General features: G+C 43.1%; 1 protein-coding gene across 1 annotated transcript in view; it reads left to right on the top strand.

The window, feature by feature from the left end:
* oprl1 (opiate receptor-like 1) overlaps positions 1 to 25,040 on the top strand; it is a 66,248-nt gene that overhangs the window by 31,405 nt on the left and 9,803 nt on the right. The window contains exons 3-5 of the mRNA XM_035645985.2: positions 10,593 to 10,680; positions 11,895 to 12,077; positions 12,651 to 12,741. Of these exons, the coding sequence (XP_035501878.1) occupies positions 10,593 to 10,680; positions 11,895 to 12,077; positions 12,651 to 12,741 (362 nt within the window). The remainder of the gene's footprint in view (positions 1 to 10,592; positions 10,681 to 11,894; positions 12,078 to 12,650; positions 12,742 to 25,040) is intronic.

Raw genomic sequence — 25,040 nt, 5'->3', positions numbered from 1 at the left:
GATGGATGGATGGATGGATGGAATACATGGTACTTGAACGACTTTGTTTATACATATTTAGAAAATGACGGTGTGAAGCAGGAGGGAGGTTGTTCTCTGAAATGGAGGAAGACAACAAACTGTGTCAACCCAACCGTAAACTGTGGAGCTGCAGCCGAGCGGCGCCACAAATGAGCCGTTGGTGCCGTTCAAGTTGAAATCTGAAAACGTGTGTAGTGATTCGACTTGGGGAGTATCTGTTTTTGCTGTTTGTTAGCGGATAAGTGTGCCGCTTGTGGAACTGCGTGTGCGCAGCATTGAGTGCCGAGATGTAACGGTCCTCGACATTGAAAGGTGTTTAATACCCCTTTTTTTAATACCCTATCAGTTTTTTGTAAAGATGCCCGAGTTAATTCTCTGCAGTAGACGGGACATCTGAGGGGATACAATGCGTCTCCTCTCTAACCCTCTCCTTCCATTTTCTTTCACAGCGTTAGCTCACGGCATCAGGGGAGATGGCTTTCAGCCGCTGTGTTTACGTGAAGGAGAAGATATCTCTCCTGCTGGCAGATTATTATTTCTCACCTGGTAGGATGCTGATAATCTGTGTTTGTGTTTGTGTGTGTTAAAAAGACAAATACAAAAGGAAGTCAGTACTTGGGAGGGGGGCATATTACCTGAAAGGATTACAGGAGATTCAGTTTTGGTGGCTTTTATTTATCTTTACAATCCAATAGGCCACTTGTGCCGCTTTTTGAAAAGACACATTCAGTTTTATGTTATTTGTGAATGGAACGCCTTTTGACTTTTGGACAATTGTCAAAAAGATAACAAATGATTAATCAGATTTTTCAAATTGATTAACAATCCCCGAAAAAATGATGGGCTCAGGTTGAAGATTCGAGGTTAATCCGCGAACGTATGCACTGAAAACAACGGTGCTGTACTGAATCCAGTCTGCGACGAAATCCCTGGTGTCAGTGGTTCACGGTGTCTGATGAGATTGTCGGCGCGTGTGCGTCAGACGGGTTGAGTTCACTTCACCACGCTCTCGGTGAAGCTGATGTGCGTTTGTAGCGTCCACTCGTGTGCTCATCAGCACTACTCGAGTCCCTTTCTCCAGATTTTGTGTGTGTGTGTGTGTGTGTGTGTGTGTGTGTGTGTGTGTGTGTGTGTGTGTGTGTGTGTGTGTGTGTGTGTGTGTGTGTGTGTGTGTGTGTGTGTGTGTGTGTGTGTGTGTGTGTGTGTGTGTGTGTGTGTGTGTGTGTGTGTGTGTGTGTGTGTGTGTGTGTGTGTGTGTGTGTGTGTGTGTGTGTGTGTGTGCGCGCGTGCGCGCGCCGGTCCAACTCTCCATTAGCGGTATGACCTGTGGGACCGCAGTGAGTGCGATGAATGAGATTGAACCGAGGGAGCCAGTTAGGCCATTTACAAATCAAGGCCCGACTGGATTAAAAGTAGAAGTTTTAATATTTCAGCATCTTTAGCTGCGAGGGTAATTGTTCCAATGAAGCATTTTTCATTGGGTTTGATTAAATCGTATTAACCGTGATTGCTGTTGCTGAAGTTTTTAGCCAACGCGATTGAACTAAGTAATAAAATACTTTAAATTGGAGTATTAATTCACAGTATGTTTTTTCTTTCATTTTTTATTAGATTTTTTAAGGAACTGGAGTAGAAAAATATGATCCTAGTAACAAAAACACATTACAGAAGGCATAATTTCGTGCCACATGAGTTGCTGGATTCATAAGTTACCGTATGGCTGAAAAAGAAACACATCATCATATAATTTCAACTGCGAAAATAATCTAAAGATATGATGTATCCTGAAGAAACCCCCCATTGTTTCACATGTTTATGCCTTTAAATTGGCACTTAACATTAACTCCCCTATTAATTATTAAATTAACAAAAATATATAAGACATATAAGATTTTCTTTAAAATTAACAAAAGTAAGTACATGAAAATCAGAGGTGAACAAATTAAACTGACGATGCAGTGATGCAGGTACCAGGTTATTATGTTGTCAGTTCAAGTAGAGGAGGTTGGCTGAAACAAAAGTTGAGAAAAATAAATGTTCAAACAGAACTTTTTCCTGGATTCAGCTTTTAAAATCTTGTGTGGAAACTTGACAGGTGGGGTCTGGAGAGCAGTCACTTTTTCATTTTGATTCAGTGGAGATATGAAACGACTCGCGCTGTGTCAATAGGTGCAGAGCTGCTAAATGCATATATATGTTTTTTTCCTGGAAAAAGAGAGGAACCATCTTCAAGCTGTTGTAAGCCTCCCTTTTTTTTCTTTTTTTTTTTGTTTGAAGGCACTACATGATCCACCTGGATCAGTCCTTGTGAGTATTATGTCAGGAGTGAAACACTTGGGAGGCCTGAAGCCTCCTCGCACTGACGTCCTCTGTCACCTCTCACTCTCTCGTGAGCTCATGTCAGGAGATGAAGAATTGCCCTTGATTTCAGTTTGTATTTCACTGTTGCTTCTCCTGGCACTGTAGTGGCGCTCTCTTTTATTTCAATTTTTTTATTCAATAGTTTGTCTTTGCAAAGACTGTGTTGAAATTGGGAGATGAATTGAGGACAAGAGAGGCAGGATTTGCTCAGGAGCACTGCTCTCAAGCCCTAAAGGATCTTTTCATAAACCGTGACGGAGTTATCGCAGAAGATTGTGACGTGCGTGGATGTTTTTGTCCTCACAGTGGCGCGGTCAAGACATCTGCCCTCAAAACTCAAGTCAAGGGGAGAATGAGACCTGAAATTGGTGGTAAGAAAATATCCAAACCATCAATAGTCGTCCCAAGCACGTTGTCTTGCAACACTCATACTTGAGGAGATTTCCCGCATGAATAATAGGTTGGTTGAACGTTGAATTACCTCACTCTCTTCTCCACTAATATGACAATTCGAATCAATTGACTCAGGACAAGTACCGCTCAGCGTATCAATGGCTGCTAAATGTCTTCCTACGCTCAAGTTTTGACCTTATATATATATTTTTTTTATCGTCATAATAATTTTACAAACCCAACACTTTAATAGTCCCCTTTGACTCCAGTCTCAAAACATTAAACTGTAGCTGCGGAGACATTAATGGGATGTGCCAGCGCAGTGTCAATATGCTTGGGTGGAGCACACTGATTGTATATTACTGTATGTCTAATACATTCGGTGACAATGTGTTCTCGACTGCTTTCGGCCGGCAACAGAGACGCTAAGGGCAGCCCTGTCGTCATTCACAGCTGAACTCCCAAAGTGTTTATTTTACAATGAGTATTGTAATCCTCACCATACACGGCAGCACGCTGAATTCACTGTTTGACATCAGCATACGTGTTCCCCATAATCCCTCTCGCGGCTCACTTCAATCCCCTCTCGGCTAGGCGGAGATAATAGTACATCCTTAGGATTGCTTTTTCAGAGACGCTTGAAGATATAGAGAAATAGGGCTGATGTCACCAGAGGAGGGCTGTGATAATAACACTGTGCCGGTACCTCTGCAGCAGCTGGCGGCCGTGAATTGGATTCCGTGATTGTCATCTAGAAAGGCTTTCAAGACCTCTTTCCTCTTTAAGTCAGACAGGGATGTGGAAGGGCTTATACTGTGGCAGGATACAGATGAATAGGTCTTTATGACACCGTGTCATTAGAGCACGGGGGGGGGGGGGGATTGAAGAAGACACAATGACACAAAAGAGGAAGCAAGGCTTTATTGTAAAAATGGTGTTGACTGTATCCAGCAGATTTGGCAGAATTGAAGGGTTTTGCTCTCTAATGATGCTTTTGTGTTTGTGGAGACAGTGTCGTGTGGCTCTTCTTAAATTACCTTTAAGGGTTTTAGAGTAAAGGAGATTATTTCAGTCAATCACCTGATTCAACAAGTTCAAGTTTGTTTGTTTTTTCAACTTCTTCTCATAACTGTGGACAGTCTGACTATGAATGCATCAGCTCTCCTTCACTTGTACATGGACTTGTACTTGTTTTTCAAAGTAGTACCTAGGTTGGCTGTTCCAAACACCTTGGGGGACCTGAAGCCCCAGTTCTTCTGTCTCTCCATGTGATCCCAGACTCTGAGCTCTGTTTGGGCCAGACCCTTTTGTTGCAGGACTCTTGTGCTTCTTCGTCTCTGAAGATAGTTCTTTATGACTCTAGCTTTGGTATCATGATAGATAAGTTTTTCCATCGAGGCGCTCATCTGAATGCCCTATCGGCAGGATGGTATCATTTGTAATCAATTGCTTGCAGTATGCAGTATGAGTAGGTGCAGATAGATTGGCCAACAAAGTGCATTACCTTTTAGAATGCCATTATTTTCCTATTTACAATGTTTTAAACATGACCGCAATCGTCCCCCAACCCTTAACCGAGTAGGACTCCCTTTTCAGTCAAGACTGTAATTAAAACACCCAGTGTCACACATTTGCTCAATTTTCATGGAGAACATAAATTTCTTGGACTTCTCATCCGAGACTTGAGCATTAACAGTTCAATTTTAACCCTCGGAAACAGCAGGTACCTACTTGCTTGTTCTGGTACCTACTTGCTTGTTCTGTTCTTGTTATTCATTCTTTTTTCCTCTATATATAATGCCCATATGTAACTCATCCAAACAAAGAAAACGGCAGACTCAAATGCTTAAATAAACCTTTTTAAATATTCTCAGGTGGTGGCTCTTCATGTTGCCATCGCACCAAACTCTGAAAGATGAGAGTGGGCAAGCTGTTCTTTCATTATGGTCACATTTGACTCGTCGTTGTGTTTGTGTGGGGTCAGATCTGCTTCAGATGGCCTGCTTTTATGCAGCAACTCGCAGCTGCGTGTTTAAAAAAGAGGCTTTACATTTACAGCACGAGCGGTGTCGTTATTCATGCTGCGAAGGAGCATTCATCTGCAGAGAAAAAGCCTAACAGTGCAAGGCAAGTTTTACTTCAAAGAACTACCACTCGACGAAGGTCGCGGCAAATTTTTGTTGTTGTTGTTGTTTTTTCGATCAATAGGAAACTTAGCAGGAAAAGGTCACAGGAGTCGGCGGAGCCCCGAAGACAAATGGCACGAAAGAATTCCCTGACCTTGGGAATAGTGAGAGAAGAAAAGAGACGCCTGAGGAGAGGTTTTGTCTCAGTCACAGACACACGCAGCCCGATGAATGAAACTATATTATTTTGCCTGCGAGACTAATAATGTCACGCAGATTCATCTTACGCGTGATACTGGCCGATGGGACTTGATGGGTAACAAGATCACCGAACATCCTGCTAATTCACAAGTGGCAGTTTGAACCTCCTCCATGCTTAGCTATTTGTCTCTGGGTTCAAGACAATATCTTCATGTACTCGCGAGTACCATGTCCCTGAGTCAAACAGGACGAGCTCCTTCACGACTACCGATGATGTTACTGTTTGAGCATCTTTTGAAGTGATCAGTTGACCTGTCTGTTGTTCCATGGTGTGGTCACTTAATGTAAAGTATGTTTAATACAGTAACCCTTCTCTGAATTGCGTGAATGATGAGATATAAAATGTATATTCATTATACTTAAATTCTATATTTCATTCTGAGCTTGACCATAAAAGAGCAGGTTTCCTGGATTTCTTTGTTTTGCGTAGTTCCACTTTTTTTATAGGGTTTTTGGATTTCTTTCAGCAATTAATAAGGCCCTGGAACAAAGAAGGACGAGTCAGGCTATCTGTTCATGCTAAGCTAAACTAATCCTCTTCTGACTAATGTGCTATTTAACACAGAAATGTGAGAGTGGTATCAATTTCCTCATCAAGTACATTTACGAAAATAACAAGCTATTTAATTTTAGACTAGTGAAAAAAAAATGTGTAGGAGGGATGTCTTGACAATGTGAACTTGATGGGCTTCAAGTAGTCAACTATAATGTGGGGCCGTTGGGAAATGGCTGCCAGTGTCATTTGTGTCTCCTGCCGCCATTAAGTTCAGACCATGAAGCGGCAATAAAAAGGTAAGTACTCTTTCCCAGCACCAATTGAAGTGTAAATGAGGAAGGAGCAGTGAGACGTACAGAAAACGTAAAGTGGATCTCTACCTGTGCAACAGATGGAACCACAGGTGTTCAGATCAGCACAGAGAGCATGTTTCATTTACTGGATTTTGGGTTTCATTTAAAAAGTTCAAAATAGGTACTTTGGTTCTAGGTTCTTTGTAGTAAGTTTATCCTGCTATCCACATGTGCACTTCTGCAAGTGTGTGACAGCTCATTCAAGGCGACACAGTGTAGACCGGCAGCGTGTGAATAATTCAAAGTGATTATTAATATTTGAAACTGAACAGCTCGCCGGATGAAAGAGTTATCACACAGACTCCTTTCATCCTCCTTCCTCCTCCCTCCATTAATGGAGAGAAGACGTGCGGTGAGAAGCGAAGAGCGAGAGACGTCTGTCAGAGAAGGAGGTGAAGAATAGAAGTAGCTAACTAAAGGGTGAATGAGGAAGGAGAAGACAGGAAATGAGCCATTGGTGAAACAGGACATCATCTGCAAAGAAATAACATTATGACCCAATGTGGTGTTCCACTGTTCCTGTGTCATACTTTCTATAAAATCTGAATCTGAAAAAAATCTCATCAACGGCAACTAAGTGCATTCCCATCAACGGCAGCATTGTAACGCTCTAATTTTAACCATAATTCGTTGTTGCCGCTGAGCCTGCGATCGCTCTCCCTGCGATTTTTAATTTCCCTCCTGTGACAGAAAATGGAATCACTGGTGGATGAATTGCAGAATATTGACCTTGCAGCCCTCGATTATTCACCATACACCGGCGATCCTCGCATATTTCATTATCCGCCGCAAACATGTTTCCCCCGAAAGGTTCAGCGGGGTAATCCATTAATTGCATTCATTAATTGCTAGATCGCAGTCGCGTTCAAATAAAGATGAGAGATGTGGAAGAGGAAAAAAAAAAATGAAGATGAGCACCAAGAGGAAACCGAGGGCAGGCAAAGGGGGAAAGGAGAGGAGCAGGGAGCCGCCACTGATATGAAATATTAATACAGCGATCCGAGCAGGAAACTGTCTGCTCAGTGCAATTGTTTTAGAAATAGAAAGAAATAAAGGAAGGAAAAGGAAGGAAAATGTCAGTTGTGCGATTGTTTTTTTTTTTTGAAAATTATTATTTAGTCATGGAGTGTGGGTAGATTTGTAGATGTGATTTTCACTGAGAGCTGCAGAATAATACGATTCACATCAGTCATATACCGAGAGCCATATCTATGGACCGAGTGTTTCCCCTCTGTGGTTCAGTTCGTTTGGCTGGATGATGTTATCTCACCACGGACAGAGAACACGGGTTAACTGAAAATGTGATTCCTGCTCTCTTTTGCGACGGGGCCCCAACAACAAAGCTCCACCGAAGTGCAGGCAGCGAGCGAAAAGCAGCAGGGACATGAGGGCGGGAAAAGCAAAACAAAGTGCGGCATGAGTGCGCAGCCGATATGACGTCGACCGAATTCAAGTCAGCATATCTGTTTTTCAGACATGAACTCGTGTTTTTTTTTTCTGGCCATTTTCCCCAAATTTGCCTTTCACACGAGTGCAGCGGCAGATTGTCCGAGTCGGGCGCGATCACACCGTGTGTTTCTTTTACCTACTGTGAACTTTTTAAGCTCCCAATTTGCGTTTTTATTAGCTTGAATGTCAATTACGATTGGGCTTTGTTTAATAAGTGTTGAAGGAGTTTAGTTGCTGCACATCCAGCCAGCACTGCAGAGGACGGCGCCCATGACTTTGACACCAGCCACCAGTGTTCACGTTGGAACATTTGCGCAGCAGTGCCTGAGGGATGGTGACATAGCTTTGGAAACGTTGACAAAGTCTTAGGCTTTTCTGAAAGTGGCAAACCGTCTTCACACAGTGATCGGCGGTGTGAACGTAGGAGCCAGGGCATCGCGTCTCTCCTCTCTCCGTGACCACCGGCGTGTCCGCCTCCGGGTACGCCGCGGCTCCGGGAAACGGCCGTGAAACACTTCTCGACCTCGGCGTGGTTTCTTTCTTTCGAGCATAATCCAGCCCCTCAGGCGACAAACACACGTCATCGCGGCGGAGGACAGATGGAGGTTGTAGTTAAATATTGAAAGAGTAAGCGCAATTCCTTCCCTTGCTTCAAGCCCGGATTGAATCGTTCCTGTATTTAATCAAAAACACAGCTTTCCCCCGACCGTAAACTCGAGGTTGTCGAGGTGTCAAGAGGTGATCATTGAATTATTAACTGTGAGTTTGCCGGGAGTAGGTAAAGTGAATGAAGTATGTTGATACTCTTTGGACCCTGATCTTTTGTTTTAATGGGAAGGATTAGATATGACACACAAAAACATATTTTTTTGTGTTTCCAGGCACAAAGATATTGACACATTGCATTGATTTGCTATTGTATTTTTTTCCCTCTTCTCTGTGATGTGGCTTGCCCATACAACTTGGGCATGAACGAGTCTTTTGTCTTCCTTCATAATTGAATACTCTCTATGTTTTTACTTGTACATCAGGGCAGTATGGAGAAATCGGTTTGAGTTCATCTGCACACTGTATGTTATTGACTGTAGCTTCTGTTTGCTTGGGTCTCGTCGCTCTGTCCTTTCTTTCCTCACGTCGGCCTCTTCATCTCCCTCTTTCTCCTCTCTCTGCTGCCGGAAGCCTTGAACTCATAATTAAAATGCTATTATACGTTCGCTGAACGACAGAGGGCAAGAAAGGATGGGAAAAAACGACCACGATGAGCTGCACAAAGACTACAGAGAAACAAAGTGACACAAAATATGAAATGTGACTTTATGGTTGTTTTCTTTTCTCTCTCTCTCCCGGTGTCGAGCTCCCCCAGGGGCCTACAGTCTCACACATCCCTACATACACACGTCTTGGTGGCTGCAGTAGTAATGAAGTTACAATATCCCTTCTCAGTGGCGCTAGTTAGTTAGTCAACTGGAGGAGGAGGAGACACGTCGGCCATCTTCGTGAACAGACTAGTCTTTGACGTACTCTCACGCCTGAATAAAGAACAGTGCTCGAGCAATATGGCTTTGTATTTTTCGGCATTTTATTGCAGGCAAAAGTTCTCGGCTTTCTAAAAGCTGCAGATATAGTGCGGATTTTGCCAGGAAGGGTGTGAGAAGTCGGAAAGAGCCGAGGGTGACGGGGATGAAAGAAACACAGAGAAGTAAAAGTCAGCGGGAGGTAATGAGAGGGATGAAAAGATAAAAGAGCGAAAGACACAGATGTTGAGATGCAAGGGAATCGATGAGAGACCTGAATAAAAGAGAGGGAGGTAGTTAAGTATTGCGAACCTCTTTTAAAATTGGAAGGGGGGTTGTGGGGGGGGGGGGGGGGGGGCAGAGGAGGAGATGGAGAGAAAGGGAAAAAGGAAGAAGGCGATGTGTTGACGAAAAAGAAGTGCAGAAGAGCTCTAGGCCAAACTGACTGTGTGTGTGTGTGTGTGTGTGTGTGTGTGTGTGTGTGTGTGTGTGTGTGTGTGTGTGTGTGTGTGTGTGCGTGTGTGCGTGTGTGCGTGTGTGCGTGTGTGCGTGTGTGCGTGTGTGCGTGTGTGCGTGCGTGCGTGCGTGCGTGCGTGCGTTGGGGTTGGGGTTGGTACAGAAACATTTGAACTTGAACTGCAATGCGGTTTTTTTTTTGTCAATTTTTTATTCAGGGCAGCCGAAGCAGAAAATACCTTCTATTTGTTTTCCAGCCAAAGAAGCAAAAAATCTGCAGCGGACACACTCACTTACAGTAAATGATCAGTGATTAGTTAATGTCTGGATGAACCTGGTCGTTGATTGTATTCATTTATTCATTTATATATTCAATCATTATTACATAAATCCATTTAAATATATAAAGGAATATTTCAAAAAGTAGGACATGCATTGAGGACACAGGATGATTGGTTGTGTTTGTTCACAGAGTACAATTTAAGGGAATTATATATAGTATTTAAATATAACGTGTGGTGTAACCACAGACTTTGTTTTGGGATATTATTAAATTGATATAACATACAATATTGCCTAGAGTCACCTTACCGTCTTCTAGTCATTGTGCATCGCCAGGGTCTTTGGGGTTTGATTCCCACCGTCACCACAGATGTCAACAATGTCCTCACTGCTGCTCTACTGCGAGCGTCCACCCGGACGAGGAGAGCGTCCACCCGGACGAGGAGAGCGTCCACCCGGTCTCATTATGACCGGCACTTTCGGCGGCCGCTCCGTGAAGATACCCCTGTACATATTAATAGTGCGATGCCCCCGCAGCCGCACACAGTTTCCACTGATTGCTATGCAGACTGCTGGATGAAATCCCGAACCGGCTGCAGACGTTTGATTAAAGTGTGTGTGTGTGTGTGTGTGTGTGTGTGTGTGTGTGTGTGTGTGTGTGTGTGTGTGTGTGTGTGTGTGTGTGTGTGTGTGTGTGTGTGTGTGTGTGTGTGTGTGTGTGTGTGTGTGTGTGTGTGTGTGTGTGTGTGTGTGTGTGTGTGTGTGTGTGTGTGTGTGTGTGTGTGTGTGTGTGTGCGCGCGCTACAGTAAAACGAGCTTCCTGTGTCTGGTTTTCTCATTTGACTGATCTTGTGTGTCTCTCTGCTTCCTCCCTCCTCAGATACACGAAGATGAAGACGGCCACAAACATCTACATCTTTAACCTGGCCCTGGCTGACTCTTTGTTCCTGGCTACTTTACCTTTCCAGGTAGGAATTTATATCTGCCACCCTACACATTATCATGTATACAACAGTTTGATTCAAATGTCCTGAAATGAGACAATGAGTTCAAGTGACACACAAAACTAGATTGTGTTTAAACCCGTAAAAGACACTGTGTCGTAATGTTATGAGACATAATTCCTGAATCCAGCCCGTCCGCGCCAACATTTCGTGGAAATCTGCTTAGTTACAATGTGGCCAACTTTGTCCTCGACCACTGTGGTCATATCTCAAAGGCGTCCTCGATGCATCATGGGTGCGTTCACACTTGTACCGTCCACTTGTGATTGGATCGCTCAGGGCGGCTGTTCTTATCACGGTCTTCACGGGGTCTTCGTGTTGATCCAGATGGGTATGGACAAACTATATATTTTCACATTTAAATTTGAGAACTTTTGCAAATTTACTCTCACGAACAAGGTCACAACAGTCCCCTAAATAGATTACTTCATAAATAAACACTACATAAATAAACACACCATGAAAAAAACCATAATCCTTTAAACAAAGTATTAACTATCAGAGCAGTTAAACCGGATTGTACCAAAGACCCGCAGTCTTCCCTGCAATGAGTACATTTGGATGATATATCCCGAAAAAGAGTTTTGCTCCACACTCCATGACTGATTAAAAAATTCTGACACTTACGTAAGAACTAATTTGGTATCTCTGTGATTTATATTAAAATATATATTTTCATCATTTGAGTGATTTATTGCCTTTGCACCTTATCATGCAACAGCAGTGTCTGGTATATTGTTGGGTAATATATCACTCGGTGACATAGTGACTTTAATCACTCTGAAATATGACCCATCTTTTCAACAACTGCAATTAAACCTTCAAAAATTGTTTTCAATTTATCTATAAAACGATTTATTTAATGTGTTGATGCTTACATAAACAGCTACTGACTCAAGCTGATCAATTCTCCGCACTCTGTGGTAACCCCCCCCCCCCCCCCCCCCCATAAAAACTGATTGTGCGTCTCCTCCCAGCCATTGAATGTTATGTGTATTTGTATCATCTATTGGATGGTTATGAGGTGTTAACGGTTCTCTGCTCCGCCGCACTGATTTGTTTCCTCCTCACTGAATAATCCGCCGTCCGCCGTCATATCTCAGCGGAGACGTGGCTTCTCTGTGTCTTGCCTCCGGCTGTATTTCTGTGCTCATTCCCCGCGTCCCGGGTGTTTCCAGGGCACCGACGTGTTCCTGGGCTTCTGGCCGTTCGGGAACGCTCTGTGTAAGGCGGTGGTGTCGATCGACTACTACAACATGTTCACCAGCACCTTCACGCTGACCGTGATGAGTATGGACAGGTACGTGGCCGTCTGCCACCCCGTGAAAGCGCTGGACATGAGGACGCCTCACAAGGCCAAGGTAAAAAAAATGAAATAAAATGAGGCGTTTCATTGCCAATTTCAAGTGGGAATTTCACCTTTTTCAAAAAGCCTCACTCTTTATTCTCCCTGCAACAAGCGCTTTTTCTGACAGCGGATCAGATATCAACAGGCACTTAAACTCCCTTGAGCAGTGGTTGTCATGAGTCCATTCGGGTTGTGAATCATGTTGACACTGTGTGCATTCGTGCGCGCGCGTGCTGTTGTCATGTGGGAGAACTCGGACAGATTGGAAAGATAACTTTCTGCTATTTGACTCATTTTTTACACATTAAAAGTAAAAAGGATAAATCGTCTAAAATGAGCACATTGAGGCAGGGTCAGTGTATTCATGCTGCGTTCCATTCACACTGAAGCAGTTGATACGAGATATGTACAAAGATAAACTGAATAGAAATATATAAACTCAACTGAATGAAAAGATTCCGACTATTGAACAAGTGGCTGTTGACTCTCCTTTGAGATGTGCAGACAAACGACGCATCTCACTCTGAGTTAATGGAGAGAAAATATATTGAATATGCTATTGGGCATCGTGTCATCATGTCCTCAGGTGGTGAACATCTGCGTGTGGGTGCTGGCTTCTGCCTTTGGCGTTCCGGCCATGGTCATGGGAAATGTAGAGGAGGAACAAGAGCATAACAGTAAGTCATTCACACGCACACACAGAGTATACGCACTGTACATTCTGTATGCCGCAGGTATGAATGAACTGATGTTTGCTCATGAAACGAGCAGCTAACAACTAATCTCACCATTATAATGAAAGTGTTTGTTTTTTTCAAATGGATCTGCGAGTTTATCCAGATCCAGTCCAATGTAATGGGTTTCTTTGAATTTTCATGTTGCGTTACTATGGTAACTTTGACTGCAGCGTCATCTGTGACTGCAAATATGTGCCGGACGCGGACGCGAGTGATAAATAAACCCCGCCTCCTCAATGTTAGCAGATGGGACATGGACCAAACCGAAAAGGTCACAGTACCTGCAGTCATATTAGATAGTCCTTATCACACTGATGTATGTTCAAGTGTTAATTTCTTCCGGTATAGATTGGGTTTGTGATCAGTTATAATTAATACAAGTTTGATGTCATGATTGACATCTGAGACGCACGACTGGCCGAGCGTGTGTAACACCGCCAAAAAAAAAAAAAACCCCGCAATATTTTAGCTTCATTTTTTCGGACAAAGGGAGGAAGTGGAGACACGTCGGCCATCGTCTCATACAGTGTACGGGCGGCACATCCGACACTGATACTGTCATTTGAAATGTCTATTTAATATGCAAAGCAATGCACAGCTGTGCACACAACACAGATTTCACAGATGTATTTTTCTTACGCATCGTATCTGCTTCCATAAAAGGGTGCGTGCGGGGGAAAACGACGTTATGGGCACAGCGGGCGGACGTTTACATCTACCAAAATAGATGCCATCGCTCGGGTTATGTTAATAGACCACTGAGATAACGGCATGAGTCACTAGCTGTTTTGATTATTAAAAGCTAAAGTGGGTCCAGTGTATATCACGTGAGCTTCTGCTTCTGTCGAACAACGTCAATTGAGTTCGAGTGAATGACTTTAAATGAAATATCCAGAAGAGACGCCACACAACATCATCTGCGTCATAAATATGCATGACTCGGATTAACCGAGGAGCACACAAATGAGTTGCATACCCGTGGATTCAATCAGCGGAAAGCCATCGTTATGGTAATTCCGTTTCGAAGAATTATTAATCCATTGAACTGGACTTTGCGAAAGCCTTGATTTACAACGGGAATGAAGACGAATAGAAAAAAAGGAGAACAAGAAACACAACCTCGGAAAAACTGGCGCTGCTTTGCATAGTCGCTGTTTACATATTAAATCTGAGTTTTACAAATATTCAACTAATCGTATCTAGCAAAACTTCTATCGAGCCACCATACTCACTACGCCCCCAGTCTATTGATGGCCTTGTGTGCGGCCTGTTTCCTTTCTCTGTTTTTGGCCTGATATGGGGTTGTTTCGCCTGCTCCCCTCTGGATGTGTCCGCCCGGGTTTCAAAAATAACATCTTTGGACTGAAATTCTGCCCGAGCGTCTGTATTTCAAAGTCAAAGTCAGCTTTATTTTTCAATTTCCTTCACATGTACCAGACATGCGAAGGAATCAAAATGACGTTCCTCCCCATCCCACGGTGAAGACCAGACAAGGCCTTTCCTAAAGTAAACGGTAAAGTGCACAAGCACAACAAATAAAGACAGACATATCCTAACAGTAGACGAAGACATTTTACTGATACTTAAAAAAAGGAACAATGAGGGAATAAGGGTTCACAGTGCAGATGTAAGAAGTGGCAGCAATTTGGGTATGCGGGTCCTTCCCCATGCGTTTCGCTTGCGCTGGTCGCGACTGGAGACTTTATTAAGCAGCTGTGAGGTATGAATTCTTCATAAGGAAGAAATGTAGAAGGGGACATTATCTGAGCCGGACCAGGCACGGACGCACTCCCTGCCTCCCCCTCCCCCTCGTCTCACGTTCCCCCCCGGGTTCAGGTCCACAGCTGCCTGCACGCAGTCATCTTCGCCGGGCTGACTCTGGTGACTTGATGAAGTGGACAGAAGCCGGGGGTCCTCACTCTGCAGCCACTTCCCGGACACAAAATGTCCGCAGAGGTAGCGCTATCCGGACTTTCTGACTGATTATTTGAGTCTCCCACTTCCCGGGTGCGGCCCCACTCACTCGTCTCTCTGTTAGTAGGATTTAAAATGCCCGACCCATTTTCCTGTATCATGATCATATGCGCAAAAATAATAATTCAAACAAAATAGAAACTATGAGCCACATTGGAGCTGTTGAAGCTTTTTCCCCCCATCAGATGAATTCATCAGACAGCTTGTCCGCCCCTCCGCTATCAGAAAGCACTCCGTCGCGTCTTCCGTTTTCATTCATCAGAATATCAAGCAAGGAGTCCAAACTTGACGTCGCGTCATTTGACGCTTGCGCTCTGTCAGACGTCGTGAAGCAGGCCGCTGAATTCTCCATCTAATGAACGAGAAAGTGAGATAATTCCTCAGGGGACTCGCAGCGAGAGGAGAGGGCAAGTGTCCCTCGCTCAATTAATCACGGGCGGAATGCGTTTTCAGAAATTCGCCACTCGGCCTCCATACCGTCGCTGCACGACTGGCCGGTGTCTTTCCCTGTGCCGGATGTGTCGATGGCAAAGTGGGGCGAGAGAGAGAAAGGGCCACAGCTCTGTTCAGACCCGCAGAAAGCTGCCTCCTGTGGCATTTACAAAAAGTGCCTAGCTGTTGGGGAAGTTTGACTCTTGACTCGTGACAGTCTCTCCACGTCCGAGTCTTCTGATACCCGGTGACACCGGGCGGATGAACGGCAGCGTCCTTCTCTGTCCCAAAGAGACTCATTTCATTTCTCTCACGGCTGCTTTGCAGTTTCTGCCGAGTGGATCCAGCTGGGTCCTTATCGTCTTTAGTGTGTGTGTGTGTGCGTGTTTGCGTTTCTTACTCAGACGTTCACGTAGTTTAGGTAGTACATACAAAAAAACTATTGTCTAATATTCATGGAAAAATCTTGCACTACTCTTCCACACTAAGCTGTGTGTATATTTGAAAACACTCAATTTGCCATATACGGTTGTGTGAGAGTGATCATGATGGTGTGTGTGTGTGTGTGTGTGTGTGTGTGTGTGTGTGTGTGTGTGTGTGTGTGTGTGTGTGTGTGTGTGTGTGTGTGTGTGTGTGTGTGTGTGTGTGTGTGTGTGTGTGTGTGTGTGTGTGTGTGTGTGTGTGTGTGTGTGTGTGTGTGTGTGTGTGTGTGTGTGTGTGTGTGTGTGTGTGTGTGTGTGTGTGTGTGTGTGTGTGCGCGCGAGTTTAAAGCTCACCGATGGAGGCTCTCTGCCTAAAAAAGGTCAAAAACGTCTCAGTTTCCACGTTTACAGATATTCATATACCCTTAAAGTGGCAACAACACGTGAGATTTATGGATGCCCAAAGCAGAAAATGACCATAACATGTCATCGGTGGGTAAACAGTGTTGTTCATATAGACTCGTAACTCAACATTTCTTCAGCAGCTGCTGACATTTGCCGCCTTGTGTCTGTTTTGGAACAAAAAAGTCCACCAGCTGCAGTTTTAACACACTTATTGGGTAGCTATCTTATTCATTTGTGTTATGACAGTGACTTTCCTTTTTTACTGCATGTTTAGGTAAAGCTAGGCAAGAGAATGACTTGAATGTTTTAAACATGAAAACCCCTTCAAATGTTGTCGTCCCCTTTTAGATTTTGACCAACCGATGAAAAATGCAAAAATGCAAATCTGCTCGGTAGGTTGAGCTATTGGTGTTGGTGTATTGGGTTTTAAAAAGTAAGATCCAAAAAAGCTCTCTCTCTCTCTCTCTCCAGAGAGAGAGAGAGAGAAATAAATCATGGACTAAAACCGTCTGATGAGAGTGAAAAAGGTAAATATAACCAGAACTTGACCTAATGTTAAAAGATAAAAAATAAAAAAAACATAGGGGGGAAAAGTGTCCAACATCTTTATCGTTAATCTGGGGGGAAATATATATATATAAAAAATATATATATACATATATTAAGTTCATATTTGGCAAATTGTTTTTGTCACAGTGAAGTTCTGCTCTACCTAATTGGGATCCCTCAGGGTTCTATCTTGGGCCCCTCTAAGTGTTCTCTTCCTTCTACCCTACCAACGACAAACTTCTTTCTAAGTTCTTTCACCAGCTGCACTGACTACAGTATGTCTCTTTGTTGTAGCATACAGACCAGCCAATTGACACCGCAGAGATCAGGTCTTTTTCTTCCATCCACAGCCCTGAAGAAAGGTTCTGCCGCTGCTTCCGGATCTGTTGATCTGACCTCCTACTACACCCGTCCTCCGAAGCCAATTTGGCTCAAGCCTCTCTCCTGATACTTATTTCTCCTGCTTGTAATTATTGTCTTTTTACTCGTTGGTCACAAATCAATGTGCAATGTGGCTTTTGGAAAATGGCGGCAATTAAAAACAAAAGTCAATCGTGCGGATTTGGAAGACGCACTAGTCGAGCAGCGAGCTGAAACAGTCTGCGATTTTCCAGACACATGCCCACACATAGCACAGTTATTATCCAGGCTTTTTTTCTTTTCTTTTTTTGAAGTTAATTCGAGTGAAATGTTGTAGCGAGTAGGGGAACAGAAGGCCTAGTGGTTAGATATTGATCCACTCGCAGCCTGCAGCTTCGTCCTAATCCTATAATCATTTTTATTAGTCTACTCTACAGCTGAGCTACATCTGCACTAGGAGTTCTCTCTGCTCTCAAGTGTCAGCTTCTCTGTTTGCTCGTGTCTTCCTCCTTTCTCCTCTTTCTGTCTCATGGCTCGAATTTCATCCCGACTAATGTCGTCCTCATCTTGTCCTTGTCTGTCTCATTCATTTGAGTCTCATCTTAATCTCGTTTTTTAAAATGTACATTTCATTCAAATCTGCATTTCATTCTTATTTCATTCAAGTTCTTGTCTCCGGTTCTGCACCAAATTGTTCACATTTATAATCCCTGGATGAAAATTAATGATAAAATTGTTTGTTTTTTTAAAAACCACCTCACTATGTTAAAGAAAGTGATGAAACAATATTTCCTCCCCTTTGCCCGGAGCCATGCTAACATTTAATGGGTTCTTTCTTGGCCCATGTCCCATCCTTCCAAGTTTAGAGTAGATACGATAAGATAGGTACTTTATTGATCCCTAGCTGGGAAATTTAGTTGAAATATGTTCTGTAGATTTTTTTAGGTTTGAGGTAATCATTCCAATTCCTTTTTTTTTCCTTTTCCATTTCTATCATAAGAACTAGACAATCACGTGCATTGATTGTCGTTTGGCCTTGTTCGTATCTTCCTGTGGCCGTGTGTTTATCCCCTGCGTTCTTCTACGTGACTGCCGTGTGTATAACACATTGACATTCAGGTTTACTCTGCTCTCCACTACTGTTCCTCCCGTCTCTGCTCCTCTCCCTGTCTCCTCTAAACAAACGGAGGGGGATCGAGCGGCTTCATAACCTGACAGCTGCAGGGAAAATTCACGGCGCGGCCCTCTCAGTAATTGGGGTCAAAAGCCTTGCCCAAGGACACAGTGGCAGGAAGGAGGCGGTAATCAGCAGCCACCCCACTGTCACTAATAGTTGCTCTGACCAATCCAACCGTAAAACTAGAGAAGAAAAATATGTCACTGTGTGTTTCCTAGCAGCACGTCCGTGCCGTTGCAGAGATGCGCGTTAGTGCTGCAGTATGCAGCGACTGCAGCAGCATTAGCTTTGCTTTGAGACTAGTAATTATTAGAGCCCGACCGATATGGATTTCTTTTGGGGAGGAAGGGGCGATGCGGATATCGATATTAGGGAGTACAAGCTTTCCGATACCGAGACGTCGGCTGATTATATATATATATATATATATATATATATATATATATATATATATGTGTGTGTGTGTGTGTGTGTGTGTGTGTGTGTGTGTGTATATATGTGTGTGTGTGTGTATATATGTGTGTGTGTGTGTATATATGTGTGTGTATATATGTGTGTATATGTATATATGTATATATATATATATATGTGTGTGTATATATGTGTGTATATGTATATATGTATATATATATATATGTGTGTGTATATATGTGTGTATATGTATATATGTATATATGTATATATATGTGTGTGTATATATGTGTGTATATGTATATATGTATATATATATGTGTGTGTATATATGTGTGTATATGTATATATGTATATATATATGTGTGTGTATATATGTGTGTATATATATATATGTGTGTGTGTATATATGTGTATATATGTATATATATATATATATGTGTGTGTATATATATGTGTATATATGTATATATGTATATATATATGTGTGTGTATATATATGTGTATATATATGTATGTGTGTATATATATATGTGTATATATATACACATATATATGTATATATATGTGTATATATATATGTGTATATATATACACATATATATGTATATATATGTATGTGTATATAAATACACATATATATGTATATATATGTGTGTGTATGTATATATATGTGTGTATGTATATATATGTGTGTGTATATATATTATTGTCCACTTCCACCGCCCGCTGTACTGGTCCAGAACCACCCGCACCCGTGTAATGAGCGCACAAAGCACTGAGACTGAGCCAAGAGTTATCAGAGGAGAGGAAATGAGCACGGGGAAGAAAAAACAAACGAGGTGCACACTGATGGACTATCTCCACCAACCAGGCAAGAGGATTACTGTACGGCCATGTAAGCACCTATTTATTCATGTAAACTCTTGGATTATAATGGAATTCTGCCTCCTTCGTATAGTTGAAGTGGACGAACGAGACTCGGCAGTTGTTCCCATTTTCCCTCACTGGCTTTAGATTGCACGCCGAGGTTCATTCCCCTTTTGCTTCGTCTTTGCTCTTAGTTTTAACAACCTCCAAGCTGTGGTAGGTAAAAGCTTTGATGAAGGAGTAATGACAGAGGCAAATGGCTATCTTAATGGTGTCGTCATAGTAACAATGCATCATTAATGTCGCCACGCCTCATCACCACCTGTGATGGCATGGAATATATTTCATGAGCTACTTTTTTTTTTGCAAACACAGCGACAACGTGCAGGATAATTAGGTGTGTCACATAGCATCACTTTGGTTCGACGAAGACACATTGCCAGTTAATTAGTTTTAATGAGACTGTTGGGAGAAAATATGATCGTATATTTCGTCGGTGTTATATAACACACACGCGTCCATCAAAAAACGCTTTGGCTTCACTTTCGGGGAGCTCGGGTCGCTCCATTGCACAATGGATGCAGAGTGGTTAAAGTGTGAGTGTAGAAAGTACAGATTGTGTTTTGTAATGTCACTGGAGCGACTAGCGCCGGTTCAGGCAGAGCAGTGAATCAGGCCTGATTGGCTTCAAAATGTTTTATTAATGCCTCACAATCACAGGTTCATTCAGGAGCTGTGTGGCGACCAGGAGTGACAGCCAATCGCATTCATACACTATCCTGTATCCGGGGGTAAGGTTTTAACCAGCGGAACCTCGTCACTGCTTTGTTCTTTTAACCACTCCCTCCCAACATTAGCACAAAGTGCCACATTATAGTCTCTAAGACACTTGAATGGTAAAAAAAAACATAAAGGAGAAGAAAGACTGTCGTCAAACACCTAACTGTCGTGTTTAAATGGCAATGATTCTGCATCAACTGGGCATCTTTACACTGTGGAGTTGATCCTCCATCTTCAGTAATTATACTTTGTATCACAGTTTAACAGTCTCTCCGTTCAAGGGTTTGAGTTTATCTGCTGCGGCGTGAGTAGAAATGAACTGCAAGAAAATAAAGTGTGATGGAAGAGAGCGCTTACAGGAGACGGCCATAGTGAAAAGTACCATTCTATAACGTGTGCGTGTGCGCTGGGTTTGTGCCTGAAGCCCGCTGCGTCGCCTGAGGATAGACACACACTAACTCAGAATGCACATATAATGAAAGGAGACGTGCCCAGGGAGACGCACACGGGATGCACACGCATGGCAGAGACCTTCTCACACGGGCCAACTTGTGGAGAAGCCTGTAACCGAACACACACACACACACACACACACACACACACACACACACACACACACACACACACACACACACACACACACACACACACACACACACACACACACACACACACACACACACACACACACACACACACACACACACACACACACACACACTCACTCACTCACTCACTCACTCACTCACTCACTCACTCTCTCTCTCTCACTGCCTCCTGTCAGTTTTGCATATGATCCTTTCCCCCTCCATGGTTTGCCTGAAGCTGCAGTGGGAGATGAGCTGTAAAGACACAAATGGCACATATACAGGACGACACACTGTCATATAACGTCACTTTACTCACACACACTTTCACGGGTTACATAAGTCTGCGGTTGCCACAGTCCATTTGTCAGCTCGAAGCAGCAGCAGCAGCAGGTAAACAAGCATGAGTCCGAAACATGAGTTAAAGACCCGAACGCAACCCCCCCCCCTTCCGGCTCAGTTCCTGCACTCAAGCTCTCAGACGGGAGGCGGGAGAATAAACGGTGGAGGCTGATGGAGATCTCTTTTTTGACTAATTTACGGGGAGAACGAGCCCCGAGGCAGAATGTAGTCTTAATGTCCAAAAGAGACGGACACCGGCCACAAAGACCGAAATCGTCGAGACGCCGCGACCTTGTGCACACAATGATCTCAACGCTCGACGGGCCGAAGAAGCCAGGCCACATCCTGATTGTAAAAAGTTGTGGACTGGGTTTGTCTTGGCCTCACGTTCACAGCCTAGTTGTCTTTCATGCGTCCAATGACAAATCCTAGAGCCCCAAACGATGTCTTCAAATGTACCTTCTGTCGGTCGAATAGGCCAAAGAAAGAATTTAGAGATTAAGATTAATAAGGAAAATAAAGGAGATTATGGAGAAGCAGTTTGTGTGTTGACACGAGTTTCTTAATGGAATAATGGCTCAGGGGTTGTGGCAGAAAACTGTTTCACCGGCTGTCCGTCACGATCATGAAAACACGGGACCTCCCGCAGTTTAGGGCCGGCCCTAATTCTCCAGTGAAGGTTTTGACGCGTTAATCTCGGGTCACCTTGTATTTTTTTAAAGTGTTCTCGTTATCAAAGCAAGGCTAATGATATGTGACATGATTTCATGTACCATGTTGCTTTATCAGTAATCCATGCAATCACAGATATAAGTAAACGGATTTGAAGAAATGAGCCATGGTGAGGCTCCGGTGATTGCACATGATTTGACTAGTGGAAATGTATTATCATATCCAATTACATCCCACTTATTCTCTATGATAATGATAAAATATATAAATATGCCAAATAATCTGCTGAAGGTAAAATCTGTGAACATGTGCACGTGGACGATGCGACGCAAGGAGCCTCTGAGGTGCCTGTTTTTTTTTTTGTTTTTTTTTTACAGAGTTAAAAAGCTTTCAAGTGTCCAGGAAGGAGCTCAGCAGGTTCTCAAATCACTGTAATAATCACGGGTATTGTCCTCAGACGGAAGGTGTAGTGGGGGAAAAAAAACTGACAGGAAACGACCAAATGATGAGTGAGAAAGGGAAAGGGCAGAGGAGATTATCTGTGAGAGGGAAGAAAACATCCCATGCAAACGCTTGAGAAAAGCCAGTTGGATTTTTTTTGTCTTTAAAGAAACAGAATGAAGAAAGGTGAAGAAGGGAATCACACATTGTGAGAGAAGGAAGCGAGTGAGCAGAGACAAAAGAGCAAGGGTAACTCTTCTAAGGGTCTTTTTTTTCCTTCACGTGTGAAAATGAGTGGAAAACAAATCCTCTCTTGGTTGTTGCAACCTGTCATTGTGTGTGCGTTAAAAAGGAATATTAGAATTCACGTTTTCTTCGGAGAGGCTTTAGGAAGACGTGGTCGTGTTGGATGAATAATCAAATACAGGACTTTTACCACACACTAAGGTTTTTTTTTAATATCTTGACTTGCTATTTTCATTCTTTTATATATTTATTTTTTAATAACCTTTCTGGCGTTCTGCCCGATTTTTTTTCCCACCTGCCAAAGCCCTTGGAGGCAAATGTACAAACATCATTTTAGGATCTATTAAAAAACATGCAATATGGATCTTTTTTTTTTTTTTCTTTTATGTTTTATTTCTTCTCAGAGCTTTGGCAGGCGGAAAATTACTTGTTACCACCGGATAGAAAAAAAAACAACATTTTCTAAATGATCCTGGTAACAAACACATTGACTTGCCTCCCGGGACTTCATAGGAAAAAAGGCGGGAAAGCGGACAACCGCGCGAGGATGTGAAGAAATCAAAGAAAGAGGTTAAAGCAACACGGACGAAAAGAAAAAAATAACAGCTCCGATCGAGCAGTGAGGCAAATAAGAGAGGGTTAAGTTGAGGAAAGGAAATAGATGAGAGGAGCAATGAAAGCAAAGAGGAAAAATACAGACAATACCCTCGCTGGAGGTAAAGAAGAAGAAAGAGGTTGGCAAAAAGCAATAGAGGGGAAAGAGGTGATAAATGATGAAAGTAAGGGGGGGGGGGGGGTCATCAACTGTGAAATGGAAGCCAGGGCTGGACAAAGATTCTTCTTTATATGTACAAAAGAACAGAAGGAGAGTATGTGTGACATGATGTGCTGAGATGAAGAAAGAAAGTGGAAACAGAGTGGGACTTGATCTTTTCCCTCTGCGTCATTTGGAAACAGTAAGAGAGAGAAACATTGAATAGTTAAAGAGGAGAAAAAATGCCGAGAAATGGAAAGAACCAGTAGTGAAAGAGCAACTTTTCGCCATTAAATGGAGGCAGGTTCCACGGATGATATCACGAATGGAAAAACCTGAGACAGAACCTGAGGCTTAGCGGGTTTACTGGCATCTGGTCTCAGCAACAATATTCAAAATGAGTTTTCGGGGACATCGAATTTAAATAAAGGTTGTGTCTGAAGTCGTTGCAAAAGACACCAATCTTTCCCTAGCCTACCGTAAGTGATAATAACACATGAATACAAATATAAAAATATTTCTGCAAGATCTAAAAAGTGAAACCCCTGCTCTTACAGGACTGCACCAGTCCTGTTCTTGGTGTGGACGCAGAGATAATGTATAATAATAATAATACATTGGATTTATAGAGTATGGTGGGCACAGTGACAAGCACTGCAGTGTAGAAGAGTTGCAGAAGTTTTCTGAAAAAATGGATGCTGAGATTATAATACGGCGAAGAACAAGGTTGCCTGACCTGAGCAGAGCTGTGAGTTGAACATTCCCTTTGCTCCTCCGGCGCGACGGTGTGAGCTTGTTTGACGCCAAACCTTGAATTAATGCTGGTGTCTTGCGATGGACTAATGACCTGACCAGGGCCGACCCCTCCTCTCGCCCAGCGTCAGCCGGGATTGGCTCCCAGCGCGATTGGCTCCCAGTGCGAATGCTATTGCAGAGCATGATTTAAAGGTACGACAATACTGGTTTATGTGGAAACGGAGGGAAGTAAAAGTCCAAATCCAATTGACATTTCAAAGGGTGCGGTATTTGGAAAGCGGCCGTTGAGCGATTGTTGCTAACAGCTATCAAGTGACTGCGGCTCGACCTTTCGTTGTTTCGGAGCACGATGTTTCAGAAATACTTAACTTGAGCGGCATCGCATTCCCTCTCTGAGAGTTCCACCCATCAGACACCGGCCCCTCGGGGAGACAGAAATATCTGTGTCCTGTCGACATACTGACAGATGCACGTACAGTACTCACTCAGCGCACCGACTTTTCATGAATGTACACGTGTCTGTGTCTGTTATGTGTTGGCATTTTGGAATAGGACCAAGATGAAGAATGGGGCTGTAGCTAAATGTGTGTCCACTCAAATGTGGATTCAGATTGTCAAAGACAAAACAAAGATGGTTCAGTGTCGCAGGGTGATTTCTTCAAAATGAGATTTCCAAAATAGTCTTGTATATATATATATATATATATATATTACGGGAGTATTAACCTATTTAGACACTTTTCCTCCTCCACGTGCCTTTGAAATAAAGAAACCCCCATATTCATGAAATTGTATGGTTCATTTGAAAATCCTATTATAATTGGATGTTTGTTGGGGTGGGACATAACGTAGTTGTCTGAAGACAGAAAAACGCAGTTGGGAGTTTGACCAGAGCCGGCACGTGTGTCAGTCTATTAAGAAGCTGAAGCTGCAGTTGTTGGGGTCTGAATGTTCAGCTGTGTGTCAGTGTGCCAATAAGCTGAGTCCGTGAGCAGAATGAGGATGAAATCGCAGATAATAAATCCGAGAAGGTTCGCCGTCAGAAGTGCCAGTGCCGTTTG

Source organism: Scophthalmus maximus, chromosome 3, assembly GCF_022379125.1.
Source record: "Scophthalmus maximus strain ysfricsl-2021 chromosome 3, ASM2237912v1, whole genome shotgun sequence".
NCBI classification, from domain to species: domain Eukaryota; kingdom Metazoa; phylum Chordata; class Actinopteri; order Pleuronectiformes; family Scophthalmidae; genus Scophthalmus; species Scophthalmus maximus.
Note: the sequence above shows the minus strand (reverse complement) of the source record. Positions and strands in the feature narration are given on the sequence as shown.